The 17,980-nt window shown below is 60.3% G+C and overlaps 1 protein-coding gene across 1 annotated transcript; it reads right to left on the bottom strand.

The window, feature by feature from the left end:
• Nucleotides 1-621: 621 nt before the first annotated feature.
• On the bottom strand, nucleotides 622-17,222 carry MYBPC3 (myosin binding protein C3). Its single transcript, XM_090261642.1, has 32 exons — nucleotides 17,139-17,222; nucleotides 15,775-16,041; nucleotides 14,868-14,981; nucleotides 14,696-14,788; nucleotides 14,459-14,607; nucleotides 13,563-13,680; nucleotides 13,349-13,397; nucleotides 13,171-13,200; nucleotides 12,944-12,997; nucleotides 11,796-11,986; nucleotides 10,426-10,558; nucleotides 10,179-10,181; nucleotides 9,942-10,066; nucleotides 9,751-9,856; nucleotides 9,494-9,660; nucleotides 8,935-9,100; nucleotides 8,160-8,266; nucleotides 8,045-8,074; nucleotides 7,000-7,139; nucleotides 6,677-6,757; nucleotides 5,889-6,048; nucleotides 5,465-5,569; nucleotides 5,181-5,369; nucleotides 4,156-4,290; nucleotides 3,793-3,960; nucleotides 3,012-3,100; nucleotides 2,730-2,925; nucleotides 2,348-2,487; nucleotides 1,974-2,133; nucleotides 1,724-1,860; nucleotides 1,240-1,426; nucleotides 622-1,039 (listed from the first exon to the last, which is right to left on the bottom strand). The coding sequence occupies exons 1-32, from the start codon at nucleotides 17,161-17,163 to the stop codon at nucleotides 1,029-1,031; spliced, it is 3,825 nt and encodes a 1,274-aa protein (XP_090117768.1). The 5' UTR covers nucleotides 17,164-17,222; the 3' UTR covers nucleotides 622-1,028.
• Nucleotides 17,223-17,980: the final 758 nt, after the last annotated feature.

Genomic DNA, 17,980 nt, shown 5'->3' with positions numbered 1-17,980 from the left:
TTGGGTAGAAGGCCGAGAAGCAACCCTGGGGCCTGCCTTCATGGAGTTTCTTTTCTATGCCATGGAAAAACCTCATACTCCCTGGGGAGGAAGGACCTTCTACGCTCCGTCAGAGCATCTCTGAGACTTGCTGGCTTCCTCCTCCCAAAGGAAAGTGATGGTCAGATCTGGGCTCCTATCGGGGAAGGAAGAGGGCAGGGCCTGTCCTGCACCTTCTTAGTCCCCAGTGTCTTGTACTAGACAGGATTGCTCTCTCCCAGGGGGATTCGGGCGTGCGTAGGCTGTGGGCTTGTGCCCACTCAGACCCCAAAGCAGCCCTGTGCTGTGACCATGGGCCACCAGAACGAAGATGGCACTGCGTACCCGGGACCAGGCCGGAGCGCCTTGGCCTGCTGGCTCTGTTGCTAACACACGTTCTCTGTCATGGCTCCTCAGCCTCCGCATTTGAAGCGTGTACGCAGTGGCGGAAGACTGTACTTCCTTCTAGTGTTCATGTTTTCTGAATTTAGGATTCCACTCTGGGCCTCATTTAACTCTTCTGCCTTCAGTTTGCTCTCAGGAGCTACTAAGTTTCTCTGTGCTTTGTGTGAAAACCAGCACATTGGACAGAAGAGTCAGGTCTCTGTGGCTCCACTGACCTTTTATTGCCCTTACACACTGAGAACACGTGGCGGGCCAGAAGGGCCTCCTGCAAGCATCATTTCCTGGGCCTGCTTGCTTTTCACCCTGAAGATCCGAGTGCTTCCAGCGGGAACTCCGACAAGTCAGTCTGTGCAGCCCCCAACCTGCTCCCCATCATTCCACTGCCCTGCTGAGGCCTCCCCAGCCAGCCCGAGAGACACACTAGCACACACGTATCCAACAGCAGGAAGGAGGCTGGTCCAGCTTCCGTCCGGGCTCCTGGCACCTGGGACACAGGTTCCCTTGTGAGCGAGCCAGGCTGACTAAGCGCTCAGCCTCTGACTTGGGCCGTGGGTCTCAGGGTGGTCCGGAGTGCACACCCAGCCGTCCTCCAGGCACGAGCCTGGTCACTGAGGTGCTGCAGGAGAGAAGGAGGCCGCGGCTGTGCCACACGGGTGCCGCACCTCCCACCACGTCTTCCCGGAGGGCAGGGGCAGCTCCAGTAGCAGAGCTCAGCAGCCGGTGCCCAAGGGGGCAGCTGCTTGGGCTGGGGTAGCAGAGTCCCCACTGGTGCCCCGCCCTCTCCATCGCCCCAGGCCCTGGCCCAGGGGTCCTCACCTCGCACCTCCAGGCGGCACTCACACTGTGCCTCGCCCTGTAAGTTGGCAGCCCTGCAGACGTAGATCCCCCCGTCAAAGGGACAGGGTTTTCTGATCTCCAGCGTCAACACTCCCTGCTTGCTGAACATGCGGAACCGTGCGTCGTTTCCCAGGTCCAGGCCGTTCTTGAACCAGGAGACCTTGGGCTATAAACCAGGTAATGGGAGGGAGGGAGACTGTCTCAGGTTGAGAGGACCCGGCAGGAATGTAGGGAGATTGGCAATTGTGTTTCTACTCTGGGGACTCTCACTGGATAGAGTCTTGAACTACGCTAGAAACAGAGCCAATGCTCTGCGGAGGCCCTGCTCAGGGAGAGGAGCCAGGCCCGGAGGCCAAGAGGCAGAGAGAAAGCAGGGGGCCGGGCTGCGGAGAGGACTGCTTGAGGCTGGAGCCCCCAAGCCCTTCCTCTTGGGTCTGCCTGGACCTGGCCGGACGTTCCCTACCTTGGGGCTACCCCGGACAGCACAGCAGAGAACAGCATTGTAGCCTGCGATGACCGAGCGGTTCACCAAGGGCCGGGTGAAGCTTGGGGCCTCGGAGAAGTCCAGGGCCTTGTACTTGGGTGGCTCATATGTGATGGCTGTTGGTGATAGAGCTTTGTGCCAACAGGGCCACAGCAAGCCAGGCTCCCCCCCCAGTTCCCACTGCCTCCCTGCCCTGGCTCCCTTGGGGGTGGGAGTGAGGGTACAGCACCTGGTTTGGGGATGAAGACAGGCTTCTTGGTGGTGGCAGCTTTGTCACTGGGCCCCACCATGTTCTGGCTGAAGACCCGGAAGTAATAGCTGTTGCCAATGATGAGGTCTGACACCACACAGTGGGTGCGGCGGTAATGCTCCAAGACGGTGAACCACTCCTGCGGGTGTGGAGGCAAGGGGGGGTCTCTGGGGTTGGGGGGCAGGCCCTACTTCCTACCAGGGGCCTCTCTGGGGCACCCCTGGCATCTGCACCCCAACTGTGAAGGGAAGCAAGTCGTGGAGGGAGGGGGAGAGGTGGGCCCATTCTAGAGGCAGCTGAGACTTGGTTCTGTCAGGCCCTAGGAAGGGTGGGGGCCAGGACCCCAGGCTCACCATGGTTTTCTCATCAGCTTTCTGGACTGTGTAACCCCAGATCTCTGTGTTGCCATCATCCTGTGGTGGCTTCCACTCCAGGGCCACATTGAAACCCCACGTCTCTGTGACCTGCAGGTCCTGGGGAGGACTTGGCTTGTCTGCAGGAGAGAGGCCCAGTTGGAGGACCACACCTTCTGATAGTGCCTGAGCAAGAGCAGGGAGCGCCCGGCTCTGGGGGCCCCATCACCCTGCCAGCCTGGACCTGGCTGCTACCTCCTGCAGGGCTCTGGGCATCCGAGAGGAGGGCCCAGGACTGCAAGGTGTGAAGTTCTGGGCTCTGGCAGCCCAGCTCGGGGACTGGAGGTAAACGGGCTCCGAGGGAGGCCCCAGTGGCACGCACCAATGACCTGCAGGACCAGCGTCGCCTTGTCCTCCATGTTCTCAATGCGCAGAGACACCTGGTAGGTGCCAGAGTGGGCGCGGTGAGCGGCCCGGATGAAGAGGATGGTGTCCGTAGGGCTGTTGCGAATGTTCACTTCCTGGCCTGCCAGTGGCTGCCCCTCTTTGGTCCAAGTCACTTGAGGCCGGGGCTTGCCCTGTGGGGAGGGAGAGCTCACCCCCAAGCCTGGCTCTGCCTGAGAGTCAGCCCATCTGCTTGGATGGAGAAGGGGGCCAGCCCTACCTGGAAAGGAATGAGGAGGTTCACGGGCTCCCCGACCCGCTTCTGGATGGTCTGGCGCAGGTGCCTGGGCAGCTGGAGCCGTGGCCGCTCTGTGGGTACGGAGTGGTGGCTCAGCGAGAGCCACCCACAGTGCGAGGCCTGAGGACTGCCACAGCCCCATTCGCTCCCGAGGCCACGCCCAGAGAGCTGCAGCTTCGAAAAATGCCGCCTGCCAAGCCGTCCCCCCCTTTAACTCCCCCTAACCCAGCCCCAGATGGTTCACAAAGCTCCTGCTTCCACCTGAGCCTCACCGCACTGCTATAAGAGGCAGGGATCAGAGAGGGTGAGCAACTCGTTTGAGGTCACACAGGCCAGGAGGCACATCTAGGCCCATGCCATTACCGCCCCAGTGTGCTGTCTCTTTCTGCTTGGAGAGCCAGTCCTTAAGCAATTGATCCTTTGTGGGAAAGTAGATCCCAGATGGGCTGATTTGACCCCGAGTGGCCTCGCTGCTCAGTCCTGAGCAAATAGACAATAGCTACCTGTTGGAGCTGAGACTCACAGAGCAGAACTGGAAGATGAGGGGATAATTACCTCCATTTTCCCTGGTCCAGACTGGTGTTGACATGCAACACCGAGAAGACACGTCCGGAACAGGTTTGCCCTGGGCCTAGGGCATGGCTCGAGGCTCCTACCCCTCCTGCCCCTGCCCAGTTTTTAGCTTCTCCCTCTAGGGGGTTTTGACTGTCCCCACCTCCACTGGCACCAAGGGCCAGGGTGTCAGTGGCACAGGGACACTCACGCAGTATCTCCTGCACCGTCACGGGCTCCTTAGTGGTGACAGGGGCTCCAGGCCCTGCCACGTTGTGTGCCCGGACCCGGAAGAGCAGCCGTGCCCCCGTGGGCAGGTCCTTCACCAGCACAGAAGTGCGCTCCGTCAGCCCCTGCAGCGCAGGCACCCACTCTGAGCCTGAGGGTGGGGGCGGGGAGGCAAGACCAGGGACAGTGTCAGTATCAACACCTTGGCCCCCCGCAGCCGCACCTCTGGTGGCCATCTGGGGCCTCCGCTGTAGGTAGGGCCAGGCAGGGTGACAGGTGCCTGGCCTGGGGGCAGCTCAGAGAAGGGTACAGGCTGTGGGCCCAGGGCTGGGCAGGGGTCACTCACAGCCCTCCTGGCAGTACTCCACACTGTAGCCATCCAGGCCTCCAGCTCCCTCGCGCTCCGGGGGCCGCCACTTGAGGGACACAGTGGTGTCGGAGACGTCCTCCACTGCCAGATGGGTGGGCTCGCTGGGGGGGCCTGGGCAGAGGGGAGGTCAGAGAGGGGCCTGGGTCACATGGGGGGACCTCCCCTCGGGCTGGTTTTCAAGCACTTTAAGAAATATTTCAACTCCGTTAAAAGACATGACTCTAAATAGGCTTAAAAACAAGCACACAGCAATTACAAAACAGAGCTCTGTGTAGGAAAAGATACCCAACGACCACAAAGGGGTTAGAAGGACCCTTCTGTCTGATAGCGTAGCAGGTGCTAGAATGTAATTGAAGGAAAAACTCGCCTGAAACGTGGCATCTCCTTCCCTGGGATTAGGTGAAGCTGACTTAGAGCTGAGCAAACTGGAAGTCAGTCCCTAAAGAGAGAGGCCTGGACCCTTCTCCCCACAGGCCCCCCCTTTCCTGCCATCTCCCCAGGCTATGCCCCCGTCCGGGGCTGGAGGGGGCACCTGCCCCGGCCTCAGACGGCTGCCCCTGAAGGCTCCCACATCCTGGCAGGGACAGGTGTCCCCAAGAGCCTGCCACTCCTTCAGCGTCTGTACTGCTCTTGAAACCCGCATTAACCAGATGCAGAAACGGGGGCTTCAGGGGGAGACGATGGCTCCAGGCGGCCCTCCCGAGGGTGATGGAGCTGGCTCTGCCAACCCCACCTCCAGCTCCTGGTCCAGTGCCCTTGACACACTGACGTGGCTCAGACCCTCAGGCCGGTGGTGTGAGTTTCAGCTCCACCCCCTACCAGCTGGGGGACCTTGAGCAAGTCCCTTCACTTCTCAGAGCCTCACCTTCTTCATCTGTGAGATGAAGAGGACCACCCCCGATTTCAGATTACAGACCAGAGATGGGAACGCCTAGTGCGGTGACCGCCCGCCCAGAGCAGCCGCCGTTGCGGGGCCCCGGCGCCAGGGGGCGCGCGCTCACCGACTGGCATGAAGGGCTGGGAGGCGGGGCTGGGCCGGGACATGCCCACGGCGTTGACTGCGTAGACGCGCATCTCGTACACCACGCCCTCGATCATGCGCCTCGCCTCGTGGCTCAGCTCCCGCAGCAGGTCGAAGTTCAGCCGCATCCACCTGTAGCTCTTCTTCTTCTTGCGCTCCAGGATGTACCCTGGTGCAGGGAGGCAGGAGCTCCGGTCTGGGGCCCGGGCAGCACCCCACCCCCCACCCCCCGCCCGCGGATCCGCCCCGGCGCCCTGCACTCACCCAGCACTGGCTGCCCGCCGTCGTAGGCCGGCGGCTCCCACTGCACGGTGCACGAGTCCTCGCCCACGTTGCTGATCTTGGGGGCCGCAGGGGCATCCGGCACATCTGGGGGTTGGGGGTCGGGCCCACGTCAGCCCTGCCTGGGCCCAGGGTCAGTGTTTCCCACCAGCAGCTAAGGCTGCCCCCACCACCCCCAGAGCCAAAGCAACCTTTCTAGAATCCGGTTCTGATCATGTGGCCAGCCCACCATCAACCCTCTATGGCTCCCCGCTGCCCACGGTCACCCATGTCCTAGTCCCAGCCCTCTCCATGGATCCGAGAGCCCGTCCTTCGAAGTTTGTTGAGTGACTGAATGAATCACGGATGGGCCCTCCCTTGTTGCCCCGCAGCCTCTCATGTGTGGACCCCAGCCAGCCGGCCTCACCGATGACCTTGACTGTCAGGTTGACCTGGTCCTCGCCCACAGGGTTCTTCACTGTGACGGTGTAGACACCCTCGTCTTCCTTCTCTGCCCCCTCGACAGTGAAGATGCTGCGGTCCTTGGTGGTTTCCACTCGGACCCGGCCCTCGGTGTCACACAGCAGCTGGGCAGCGGGGAATGGAGGGAAAGGGCCCACGTTGGACCCCAGAAGCTTCTGCAGCTTCTGGAATGACCAACAGCCCCAAGATGGGAAAGGAGCTCAGCGCGGGGTCTGCAGAGGAGGCACAGGTTGAGTGGAACCTGCACCCATGGAGGCGCTAGTCCAGAAACCTTTACTGAGCACCCGCCAGGAGCAAGGACCTAGGGCGAGGGCCTGAGGCTCTGGCTCTGGCTTTGTGCTGGAACTTCAGGCAATCACTTTTCCTCTCTTGTCTTTCAGTTTCACTATCTGCCGAATGGGAAGGACGTGACCTCACAGAGCTCCTGTGAGGACCCCACCAGGCCTCAGCCAGGTGGGGGAACCCAGCAGTTCAGGGAGGAAGAGCTACTCCTACTGAGAAGCACCAGGGGAGCCAATGCCTGGCTGGGAGGAAGCTCACAGTTAAGGTCGGCTCAGGAGGGCTTCCTGGCGATGTGGAGGGTATAAATGCTGTAACCATGTGTGGTGTGTGCGTGGAGTTCCTGCCTGGGCCAGCAGTACAACCAACCAGATGTGGCACCTTCACGGAGGCCTTGCCCAAGCGTGGGTACCACGTGCAAAAGAGCCTGGTCCCACCTTCAGCCTCACTCACCTTCTTTTCAAACACCCACTCATCGCTGGCACCTGCATCCTCTGGGGCATCAGGGGCTGGCCCAGCTGTGACCTTCGCCCCCTGGTAACAGAGCAGAAGAGAAGGAGGGGGACGGTGGCTGACTCAGCCTAGAGGGAATCTCTGCTCAGCGACCCCTCTGTTTCTCCTCTGCCCGCCTCCCCTTCTGCCCACCCTCTGGCCAGCTGAGTCTCTGCACCCCAGTCAGGGGCCGCTGTAGGGCACATGTGGGGAGCAGGTCCCAGTACTCATTGGTCCCAGTTGCCCAGTTTACAGATGGGTAGTGGAGAAGCGATCCACAGTACCTGTGTGACGGTCTTCTGCCAGATCACAGTGGGAGCAGGGTCCCCGGAGATAGGGACGTCCAGGCGTAGCTTGTTCCCAGCCACGACCACGATGGTATCTGGTTTGCGGCCTGGGCAGTCCAGGTGGATCTTGGGAGGTGCTGGGGGTGGGGACATAGCATAGCTCAGAGAAGGGGGAAGGCCCAAGGCCCACGAAAGAGGGGAAGAGTGGAAGGAGCACGTGTCCCTGGTTGTTTCATTATTGACGTATAGTTTACACTCAATAAGGTGCCGAGATCTGAGCATAAAGCTTGAAGAGTTTTGACAAACGTATACACCTGTGGAACCACCACCCAGTCAAGATCTAGAACATTCTATCACCCCAGGAAGTTCCTGGGGAGGTTTGTAACATCAGGACACCTAGTGTAGCATTTCTTAGACTGTGTTTGGGGGGAGGGTGCATGTTTGAGGGGAGGTGCAGGGATATCAATGTCCTGCCAAGAAAAGAGAAGCACTCCTATGGCCAAGTGATTTAGGAAACCCTGGATTCAACAAAGTTAAGCATGTCTCTTAACCACGCAAGACGGGGCGTAGGACAAGCAGTCAGCGTTCCCCAAAGTTATTTCACCATGGAACCCTTCTAAATGGAGTAGCGTATATTAAGGGAACCCAGTTGGGAAAACACAGACCTAGAGCGTGCCTCAGCCTGGACTACTCTCCCGAAGTTAGGATTCTAGAATGCCCGACTAAAGGTTTGTCTAGAAGTAGGAGAGACCCCTAAAAGCAGAAAAAATTAATAACGAAGCCTCACATCTGTGCTGCCGTTTGAGAGCTCACACACCGTCTCATCTGCTCTTTCCTGCTCCCTGTGCAGGCAGTGCCGTTGGGACCCCCATTTTAGAGATGGGGAAACTGAGGCTTAGTGAGATTACGGCTGGCCCACGGTCCTGAGTGGCAGAGCTGGAGCTGGGTCCCCAGGTCCCTCTCCCAGATCCTTGTTCCTCCCTCTGTCTGTGAGTGGAGGTGGGGAGGTGGGGAGGTGGCGCACAGGGGCCCCGAGACTCACCCTGCCTGGGCACGAAGTCAATCTTGACCTCTGCAAGAGAAGGAAGAGCAGGTGGCCCCAAGGCAAAGGCAGGGCCCAGTGACAGGGGTCCCATTGCCACCCAGGGACAGCTCACCCATGAAGTGGAGCTTGGCAGACAGGTTGCAGGCGAAACCCTCAGGCACGAAGCTGTAGTCAGCCTCGTCTGCAGGTGTGACGTCGTCAATGGTCAGCTTGTGGACCCTGCAGGGGCAGCGGAGGCTCAGAGGGTCCCACTGGGCCACACACCTGTGGCCTCTTTGGACACCCTCAGCCGGGGGCAAGGGGGCCTCTGTGGCATCCTAGCTCACTGGCGTTCTGGTGTTTTAAGTGCTTGCTTGCTTTCTTTTTGAATTTTCCAGCTCCTTCCCATGTTTTCAGAGGGAGGCAGGGTAGACATGTCCCCTTGGCTGGGCCCTTGGAGACGGGACAGGGGCTGGTCTCACTAATCTCCGTGACCTTGGGCCCAGCACGGGCCAGCCCAGATGCTCAGTGCATGAGTAAGAGAGTGGGAGAGAGTGAGGGCCCCCGCCAGAGCCAGCCTGCCCTCCATGGCCTCCTGCTCTGCCTTGGTCACCGCTGGGGGGTGGGGGCTGGGGGCTCTCTCCGTGCTCCTTCTTCATCTCCGATGGGCCCTCCTCTGCATGCTTCTTTCTTCCCACAGCTTTCGGTCTCTGTCTCTTTTCTTACTTTCTGTTTCAGTCTCTGGGTGTCGCTCTCTTTTTGTCCATTTCTGTCTCTTTGTCTCCATCTCTTTCTCTGCCCCTCTGTTTCTTCCTGTCCTTCAGTGTGTCTCTGTCTCCGTCTCTGTCTCTCTGTCCGTCTGACCCTGTTCTCTCTCTGTCGCCATCTCTGCCTGTCCCCACACTCACCGCCCAATGTGAGACACCTTGATCCGGCTGTCAGGCACCAGCTCCTTCCCGTTCTTCAGCCACACGCCACGCACGTTCTCATCCGACACCTCACACTTGAACACGGCCTGGTCCTTTGCGCCCACGGTCAAGTCCGCTATGCTCTGATACACCTCCAGCTTTTTCTCTGGGGGGCAGGGCGGAGCCAGTGAGCTGGGGAGGGTGTGTGTGGGTGTGCGTCCCCATGGAGATCATGTGGGCATGTGAAAACACACATGAGCATGTGAGTGTGATGCATGTGTACATGGAAGGAACCACAAATGTGTGCGTGGTGGGGGGGCGGTGATGGGATGATGCTAACCAGGCCCACCTGACCCTCCCACTACACTCAGCCTCCCCATTTTACAGGTGAGAGAGGTAAAGTTAAGGGTAACACAGCGGCTTGCCCAAGGTCACACAGGCCTCGGTCCTGGGTTTGCCTGATTCCTGTACTTGGCTCGGGGGCTGGAGCGGATGGGGCCCAAGGCCTAAGGCCTCGTGTGCTCCCTCCCCACCCCCCACGCCCCGCCATGGGCCTCACCCTGCACGATAAGCTCGGCCAGCGCCTGCCCCCCACTGGTACGCAGTGCATAGTGCCCCGCGTCCTCCAGCGTCGCCTCGTTGATGATCAGGTGGTGTCTCCGGCCGTCCTTCTTGAACCGGTACTTGAAGGTCTCTTCCCGAGTCAGCTCCACTCCATCCTTCAGCCTGGCCGTAGGTGGGCAGCAAGTGCTGGGCCTCCTCTGGGGATGCCCAGGTGGCCCCTCCCTGTCCCTGCCCCATGCCCCCGGCACTCACCACTTGACCTGGGCCCCCTCCTCAGACACCTCACACTCAAACTCCACCCGCTGTCCCACCATCACCAGCTGGTCCTCCAGGGGCCTCGTGATCAACACAGGGGGCTCTGTCAAGGCACAGGGAGTGTGACAGACGGACCCCTCGGTGGCCCTCCCCTCCCGGGGCCGCCGGGTCCTGGGGTCCAGGCCCACCTTTGACAAAGAGCTCAGTGCTGCACTTCTCGCCACCTACCACGCACTGGTAGGCCGCGTCATCCGCCAGCGAGCACTGGCTGATGGTCAGCGTGCGCTTGGCGCCATTGGACTCGAAGATGTACCTGGACGGGGCCGCAGAAGAGTGCTGAAGGAGCCATGGACTCACCTCCTGGTGCCCCCATCCCTCGGTGACCCCTGGCCCCCACCCCAAGCCTTCCGGGAGCTGGGCCTTACTTGCTGTGGAAGAGAAGGGGCCATTGGAGTGTCCCCAATGGGAAGCAGCGAGACCAAGAGAAGAAGAGTGAGGAACAGCGATGGGCAGAAACAGAAAGATGGGGAATTAGACTCAGAGAGAGAAAAATGAGGGGAGACACAGAGACAGGGAACATGGACAGATGGAGATGCAGAGAGAGCAGGGCCGGGAGCAGCCCCCTCCCCACCCCCCACCTCCCCTGAACCTGCTCCCCGCCCCCGGAGGCACCTGCCGCTCATCTGGATCTCCTGTCCGTTCTTCAACCACTTGACCTCGGCGTCGGGGTCGGCCAGCTCCACTGTCAGCCGGATCTTGTGGCCTTTGCTCACCTGGTAGGCCGGCTGCAGCTTCTTCTGAAAGGCTGAGCACCACCCCTCAGCCATTGCTACCCTGCCCCCGGCCCCCCCACTGCCACGGCAGAGGGCCAGGTCCCGCCTCTGGGCCTCCACTGTGACTGTTCATCTCTGTGTTCTATGCGGCCCGTGGCCTCCTTCTCTCTCTCTTTGTTCTCCTGTCTCCCTCGGGGTCCTCTCTACCTGCTTGGTTCAGGGATAGGGCTAGGGGCTTCCAGAAAGACAGAAGCTTGGCAGGAAACAGGTGAGGGGACAAATGGAATTTCTGTACCTCTGGACTCGGTTTTAACAGTAGCCTCCTGGTTTTTGCACTCCTACCAGGTGCCCTACGGAGAGGGCAGGTGAATCCCCTGCTTTTTTCCAGGCTTGCTTTCCAGGGGGCTGACACCTGCCCTGTCAACACCTTGATGGGGAAGGGCTAGCCTGAGGGAGGAGGGGGGCTGGTCCATACAGGCCTGTTCTGTTCATTTTGTTCTGTTTGTCTCTGAGGAAGGTTAACAGGGTTGTCTCTTTTCCCAGCTGTGGTCTCTGGCCTAAACTGGCTTCTCCCCTGCTTCTTGGTTGTGGCGAGGGTTAAGCAGGCTTCTTTTCTTTTCCGGGGCAGGTGGGGAAAGGAATGACCTGGTTTGTACTTGGTAAGCAGGGCCACCCTGTACTCTGTCCTCTCCCTGGTGGTCTCTCTGGCCTAACCTTTGCCCTTCTCTTTTTCCCATGGAAAAGGGCAGGGTATCCTGGGCACACCTGTCTGTCCTACACAAATGGGGGTTAACCCACGCTCTTCTCCTTCCCTGGGCTAAGCTGGACTCTGTGTGTGTATATGTATATGTTGGAGTGTGTGTGTGTGTGTGTGTGTGTGTGTGTGTGGTGTGTGTGTGTCTGTTGGACTGTGTGTGTGTGAGAGTGTGTGAGAGTGTGTATCTGTGTGTGGTGTGTGTGCATTGGACTATGTGTGAGAGTGTGTGAATGTGTGTGTATTGGACTGCGTGTGTGTGTGTGAGTGTGTATCTGTGTGTGTGTGTTGGACTTTGTGTGTGTGTTGGACTGTGTGTGTGTGGGTGTGTATCTGTGTGTGTGTATTGGACTTTGTGTGCATGTGTGTGATGTGTGTGTGTGTTAGACTCTGTGTGTGTGTATTGGACTTTGTGTGCGTGTGCGTGTGTGTATGTGTGTGTGTGTATTGGACTTTGTGTGTGCGTGGTGGGGGCCGAGGTGCCCTCCCCCTGCGTGTGAAGCAGGAGGGCTAACCTGTGCTCTTCTTCTCGTCGCGCCTCAGGCCCTTGAGCCTCTTGAGCATGCCCCGCAGGTCGGTGACACCGTGCTGGAAGGCGATGCGTTCGTATTCCGAGGGGGGCGCCTGCCGCAGGATCTCCCACACATCCTCCTCGGCCGGGGCCTCCAGCTTCGAGTCCCTGTGTCCGCAGTCCATGGGTGGGGGCCTCAGAGGACGGATACCCGTGGCCAGGCCAGGGGCACAGCCTGCAACCCCGGGGCGGGGCCTCCCCTGGGATGGGGCCCCAGCCCTCTGCCCCTTTTGTTCTGGTGGGGAATCTTGAGCCTGTGCGGGCCCACAGCCAGGTCCAGGTTCCAGGGGGCTTAGGGCTCAGTATGAGGGCTGGAGCTTGGGAGGGACTCCTGGCATGATTAGAGGTGACGGGGTGCTGAGTGTCACCAGGTACTCACCGTGGGGTCCGGAAACTGCTGCTCCGGGTGGGGCAGAAAGGCAGGAGACACATTAGAGGGATGGGTCACTTCCCCTCAAAGACTGAGGCTGCAGCCCATGGGCCCTCCCCTCCTCCCTTCATTTACAGGGAGCCAGAGACACAGCACAGGCCCCAGCAGGGTCTCCCGCATGCCTTGCAGGTGGGTGTCAGGAGGCCCTGAGGCTCAGAGAGTCCCCCAGTCACTGGGGAGTCTCACTCAGGTCTGATTACCAACCCCACCCTCCTCTCACCAACCATTGCAGGGGCAGGAATGGGGTCCCGCCGGCGCCCCCAATGCTTACTCTCTGGGCCGCAGCAGCATGGGCCACCACAGTGCAGGGTCCAGGAGGGAGAGGAAGGGGACACAGAGGACAGGAGTCAGCTAGGGGGCTGGGCGGGCAGTGCCTGCAGCCCTGGGGCCCTCTCCCAGCTTCTCCTGGTCCCCGGAGCCTATTGACATGAGCTATTGCAGACTCAAATGAGGGGTGGTCATGGCGAATGCCAGGGAGATATTAGTTCACAGAACAGAACATGCACAGAGTCCTCTTAACTCTTCCCCAAAACCAGGATCGCCCCATCTGACAGACAAGGACACCAGCTCAGAGAGGTACAGTGACCTGCTCAGGACCACACAGCAGGAAGCCGCAGGTCGGGGCTCCCCACCTGCCCGGGAGCTGCTAGCTGGGGACTCACCTCTTCTTTAGCAGTGAGCTGAAGTCCAGAGTCCCTGCATCCTCATTGCTGTCACTATGGAGAGGGACCCCCAGTGAGACTACAGTGGGGCTGACTAGGAGGGACTTAGGAGCCGGGAAGTTTCGGGGGTGAGGGAGAGAAAGGGACGCTGGCCAGACAGGGGCTCCCTGCCCATCTCTGACCCCCAGGGTCTGTGTATGGGTCAAATAGGGTTGGGTTAGGGGTACCTGATCCGCCGACCACCTCCAGCGAGGCTCCTGTGGGAATTAGACCCAGTTCCTCACTTGCCCCAGGGAGCTTGCTCTCCCTGATATCCATCACCGTCACCCTTGACCCCCCACACCACCCCCAGCGCTGACCCCAAGGCTGGCCTCCCCCTGGTCCTGAGGCGAGATGGACACTCACGTGCGCCGGAAAGCTGATCGGAGGTCCAGGTCTGCGGGGCCAATGGCCTCTGGGTTCAGAGGGAGACAGACAGGGAAGGGGACTTCAGAGACGGCTGTCCCAGTATCACAGACCTGCCCACCCATGACCCCTTGAGAGCAAGCATCCGCCCCAGGACAGGGGACAGGACCCACAGGGGGCCCGAGCTCAGCACAGGCGCCAGGGGCCCCCTCACCATGGACGGTGAGGTTGAAGTTGCAGCTGTCAAACTTGTCCTTGGTGGACACCTCACAGCGGTAGCCCCCAGCCAGGCTGGTTTGGGCGTCTGTGACGTTCAGCTCAAACAGGTAGACCTGTGGGGGTGGGGTGTCTGGGGTTGGCGGCCAGAAGGCGCGGCCCTTCACCCCAAAAGGAGACTGGGGGTGGCTGATGGGCACCAACCTTCTCACCCTTCAAGGTTAAGTTAACCCGTGCAGTTTTGCGTAAATAACGAGAGCCCCTTCTCAAGACACGCAACTGCCACCTGCTGGCGGTGGAGGGTGATAAAATAAAACTGTGGTGGCTGCAAGGCATTCACTTAAGATGAGAGGCTTTGAGGCAGCTCACAGCTCACGCACCTGAGCCTGGGCCCCACCCCCACCCCGTCGCCTGGGCCAGGGCCACGGAAGCGGGGAAGGAGCAGGGACCGGGAGTCAAAGCACAGGGTCCAGGCCTGGCTCTGAGTGACCTCAGACCAGCCACAACAAGCTCTCCAGCTTTGGTTTCCTAGTCTGTGTAATGAATTGTTCTGGTTGGCCACCGGGGGCCCCGCTAGCTCTGCCACCCATCCAGCCAGGGGCTTTATACCCTCATTGACTGGTGCCTTCCCCCCATGTTTTACAATGTCCCTGAGCCTTCGTGAGCTCCATGGGCCCCCGAGTACCCGGTTCCCATGTCCGGTGCCTCCCTATAACCCTCCCCATCCTCCCCATGTACTTCTAGCCCCCCATCTTGCTTCTCTGGCTCCCCATCCCTCCTCTTTGCACCGTCTGTGTGCCTCTAGGTTCCTGGTGTCCTGGTGGCCCCTAGGGCTCTCTGTGTCCCCCTTCCATGTGTCCGTATAGCCCCAGTTCTCATGCCTGGCAGACCCACCTTGGTGGCTCGGTCATAGCTGTCATGCAGCTGGAGGTGTTGGCCCACCTTGCTGCTCAGGTCTACCCACTTGCCCTTGAACCACTTGACCACAGGCGGTTTCAGGAGGCTGGCCCCGGCCACGCGGGCTGAGAAGGTGATGTTGCCACCTGCAAGAGAAGGGTGACAGTCTGGGCCTGGGGGTGCTCTGCTGCCTCCTTCCCCTCCCCGCCCTGGCTGCAGGAGCCCCACACTCACCCACGGTCACCTCGCCATCCTGTGGCCGGGTCACAAAGAGTCCGATGGGGTCATCGGAGGCACCAGGGCCATTGGGGGCTGCTGAACTTGACCCTGTGAGCAGAGGCCTTTGAGACCTGCCCTGGGACACCCCCACACCCTGGCCTGGCCCTCTCTGCCCAGCCCCTCTCACCATCAGGACTTGGGGAGCCTCCTTCCACCTCAGTAGCTGAGGCCAGAGCTTCTCCGGGAACTGCAGGAGCCTCGACAGGGGCAAGGGCAGGGTCTGGCATGGGCTCTGCCTTCTCTGCCGGGGACCGAGTAGGGGGGTCAGGGAGCAGCTTTTAATCAGAGACCCCTCCTGTCCCTGGTCTCTCCTTAATCTTTGCAGCCTCATCAAGTACTGCCGTGTGTGCAGAGCAGAGCTTTGCCTGGTCCCTCTCTCTTCCTCACTGCCTGCATGGCCCTGCCTCTCCCCTAAATTCTCCTCCTTTCTACATACATGAGTGTGAGCTCATGCACCCACTCTTCTCCTCTGCCTCATCCCTCCCGGGCATCAGACCCAAGGACCCACAATCCACAGGGCACCTCAGTTGAGTGAAGATCCCATAACTCCCCCTCTTCCTGCTCCCCAGGACCCCGTCTGGGATGGCTCGCACTGAGTCGGGGAGCCAGCCTGCGTCTCGCCTTCCCCTCGCCCTCACAGACCACCTGTGCTCCTGCCCGGTGGGCCTGCCCTGACCGGGTCTGATGTCCACCGCTCCTCGCCTTCCCCAGGCTGGGCTCCCTCCACGCCCAGAGCTCCTGGGGCTTCCCTCGGCCACTGGCGTGCAGCCTGTGTGTGGGTGCCCAGCGGGAGGACAGCGTTATGCAGCGTTCATCTCTGAATTTCCCCCGCCTCCACAATGTCTGGCACAGGCCAGGGAGCTGCATGGGAACACTCAGAGAGGTCTTGTTTTCTCAGACAAGGTCGGGGGGGGCTTTCCTGGCCAAAAGTGGGAAAGCACCTCCTGTGCCCTGGTCAATGGAGAGGTGGCGGGGCTGCCCCGGCTCAAACCCCATGACGTTCAAACCTCAGGGAAGACTGACCAGCGTCTTACCTGCTTCTACAACCTTGAGGTCAAACTTGACCTTGGAAGAGCCGGCGATGACTGCGTAAGAGCCCTGGTCGGAGGGGTCCACGTCCCTCACTGTCAGCGTGTGACGTGTGCCCTCGGTTGTCAGGCCGAACTTGTCGCCGGCACTGATGTCCTTGCCGCCTCGCTGCCAGCGCACCTTCACTCCTGCCCGCTCTGTCTCAGCCTCGAACACGGCAGGGCTGCCGGCGGCCACCTCCACTGACCGTGGCTTCTTGCTGAAGGCTGAGGCTGAGGGTCCAATGGAGGCTGCAGAAGCCCCTGGCTCGCCCATGCACCCCACCCCTGCAGCCCCTCTTATTAAATATGGTGATAACCACTGTCATGCATCACCGCATTTAACGCTCCAGAGGCTCTATCAGGTAGGCGCAGTTCTTATGCCCAAGGCTCAGAGAGGTTAGGCAGATTACAAACATCACACAGCCAGTAGGCAGGAGAGCCAGGGCTGTGGTCCTAATCTCCGCACAAGACTTTTGCTAAGTGCATCCCTGGATAAAAGCAGGGATGAGCTCAGCACCCCTTTCCCCCCACCATCTGGGGCCCTTGGCGAGGAGCGGGTACTCTGCCTACTTGGATGTGGCTAAATTTGTCCTCTGAGGGCCTCAGGCTGAGAAGCAACAACTGAGATAAAGCTGGCCTGGGAGGGGGCTGGCCGCTGGGGGCTGGATCCCTGCCCTGAATAGCCTCACTGAGGACTCAGGCCAGGACCAGGACCCTGAGCTCCTGTGGAATGCTGTGACCTTCTCTGCCCTTGGCTGGGGCTCAGGGCTCTCCTGACCTTCATGTCCCAGAGCAGAGAGTCTGCATAACCTCCATGTGGGGCCACGCCCTGTGTGGGCACCCCCCGAGGGGCAGGCTCATAAAGCAGAGAATCTCACAGGTAGAAAAAAACCAGCCCAACCCCTCCTTGCGTAGATGGGGAAACTAAGACCCAGAGAGGTGAAGGACTTGTCCAGGGGCGTTCAGTGAGCCTGGCTTGGGTCTACACTCACCTGGTCACCTGCCTGCAGAAGCCTTTTCCCAAAAAGTAAACTAGGCCTAACGTTTTCGCAGCAGGAGATGGGGGTCAGGGAAGGGCAGGGCCCCCCTGCACCCTGAGGGTGAGGCAATGGCCCTGGGGGCCTCCTGCCTTGGCTGTCTCCCCTCGGTGCCCCTCGCCCTGGTTTGCCCTCACTCATCAGAAGGATAGGAAGGAGGAACTGAGAGTCAGAAAAGAACCCAGGAAGACAGTCCCCGCTCAGGAACTGGCTCCTAGGCTTGCCCCCTAGTTGTAGCTGCCCCCAGCCCTCCCTGTTCCACTCTCGGCCCAACCGCAAGCCCAGAGCTACCTGGCTTCTTCCCTGGCTCGGGCATCTTGAGAGACGTCAAACCAGGGACCAAACAGGTACAGGCCACGCACAGAGGATCTGAGCAGGGACCCGTTCCCCCCACTATATAAGGGACCCTGCCCCTCCCCAGGCCCCCTTTATCTGCCTCCTTCCCAGCTACCTGCTAAATATAGACAAATTCCAGAGAGCAAGGGCTCTCGGGGAGAAGGTGGGGCCACGTTGCTCCTGGCTGGCCCCTGGCCCTTCCCCCACCAGCCCAAAATGATGACTTCTCCCCCACCCTAATCCTCAGTGAAACTCAGGGGTACCCCAAGCCCTGTCTGTATGTCCATCTGACAGGCGAGCTGTGCTGTGGGAGTATGCTGGGCCCACAGCCCCGAGGTGGATGGGTGAAGCACGCATCCTCGCTGGGTGACGGGGGCGGTGGTTATGTTCACAGATCCCGGCCAACCTGACCTGCCCCAGCCACCCCCTTCCCCTCCCCGCTCCCTCGTTTCCTCACCTGTAAAGTGGGGCTGCTGATAGCAGCACCCACCGCAAAGGATTGTCTTATGAATGAAGTGGGTTTACCTGTGAAGACACTGGAGCGGTGCCAGCCAGGCAAGTGGAAAAGGCTGAGTGAATGTTTGCTCTTGTTATCTGGGCCCCTAGTATCACAGCTCGCAGGACCCTGGGCTGGCTTCGCGCTGTGGGACCCTGGGTGCGCCTCGTGCAGGGCCAGGTGGGGGGGAACAGCAGTGAGGGCAGACATCCCCCAAGGGGAAGGGTGAGCCAGCAGGTGAGGGCATGGGGGTCGATCTCTAAATGCACTCGGAAGTGAAAGACACAGCAGAGCTGGCTCT

Source organism: Furipterus horrens, unplaced genomic scaffold (assembly GCF_987537825.1).
Source record: "Furipterus horrens unplaced genomic scaffold, mFurHor1.1.pri manual_scaffold_2, whole genome shotgun sequence".
NCBI classification, from domain to species: Eukaryota; Metazoa; Chordata; class Mammalia; order Chiroptera; family Furipteridae; genus Furipterus; species Furipterus horrens.
The sequence above is the reverse complement of the archived record's forward strand: the minus strand, read 5'-3'. Positions and strand labels throughout refer to the sequence as shown.

Bases quoted from the DNA above. Each gene is read 5' to 3' on its own strand.
- MYBPC3 (XM_090261642.1), bottom strand. From the start codon at position 17,163: ATGCCCGAGCCAGGGAAGAAGCCAG. The intron at 11,987-12,943 runs GTGAGTCCCCAG...CCGTCCTCTGAG, and splicing joins AGCTCACTGCTAAAGAAGAG to GCCCCCACCCATGGACTGCG. The intron at 8,267-8,934 runs GTGAGTGTGGGG...CTGCCCCTGCAG, and splicing joins AAGGTGTCTCACATTGGGCG to GGTCCACAAGCTGACCATTG.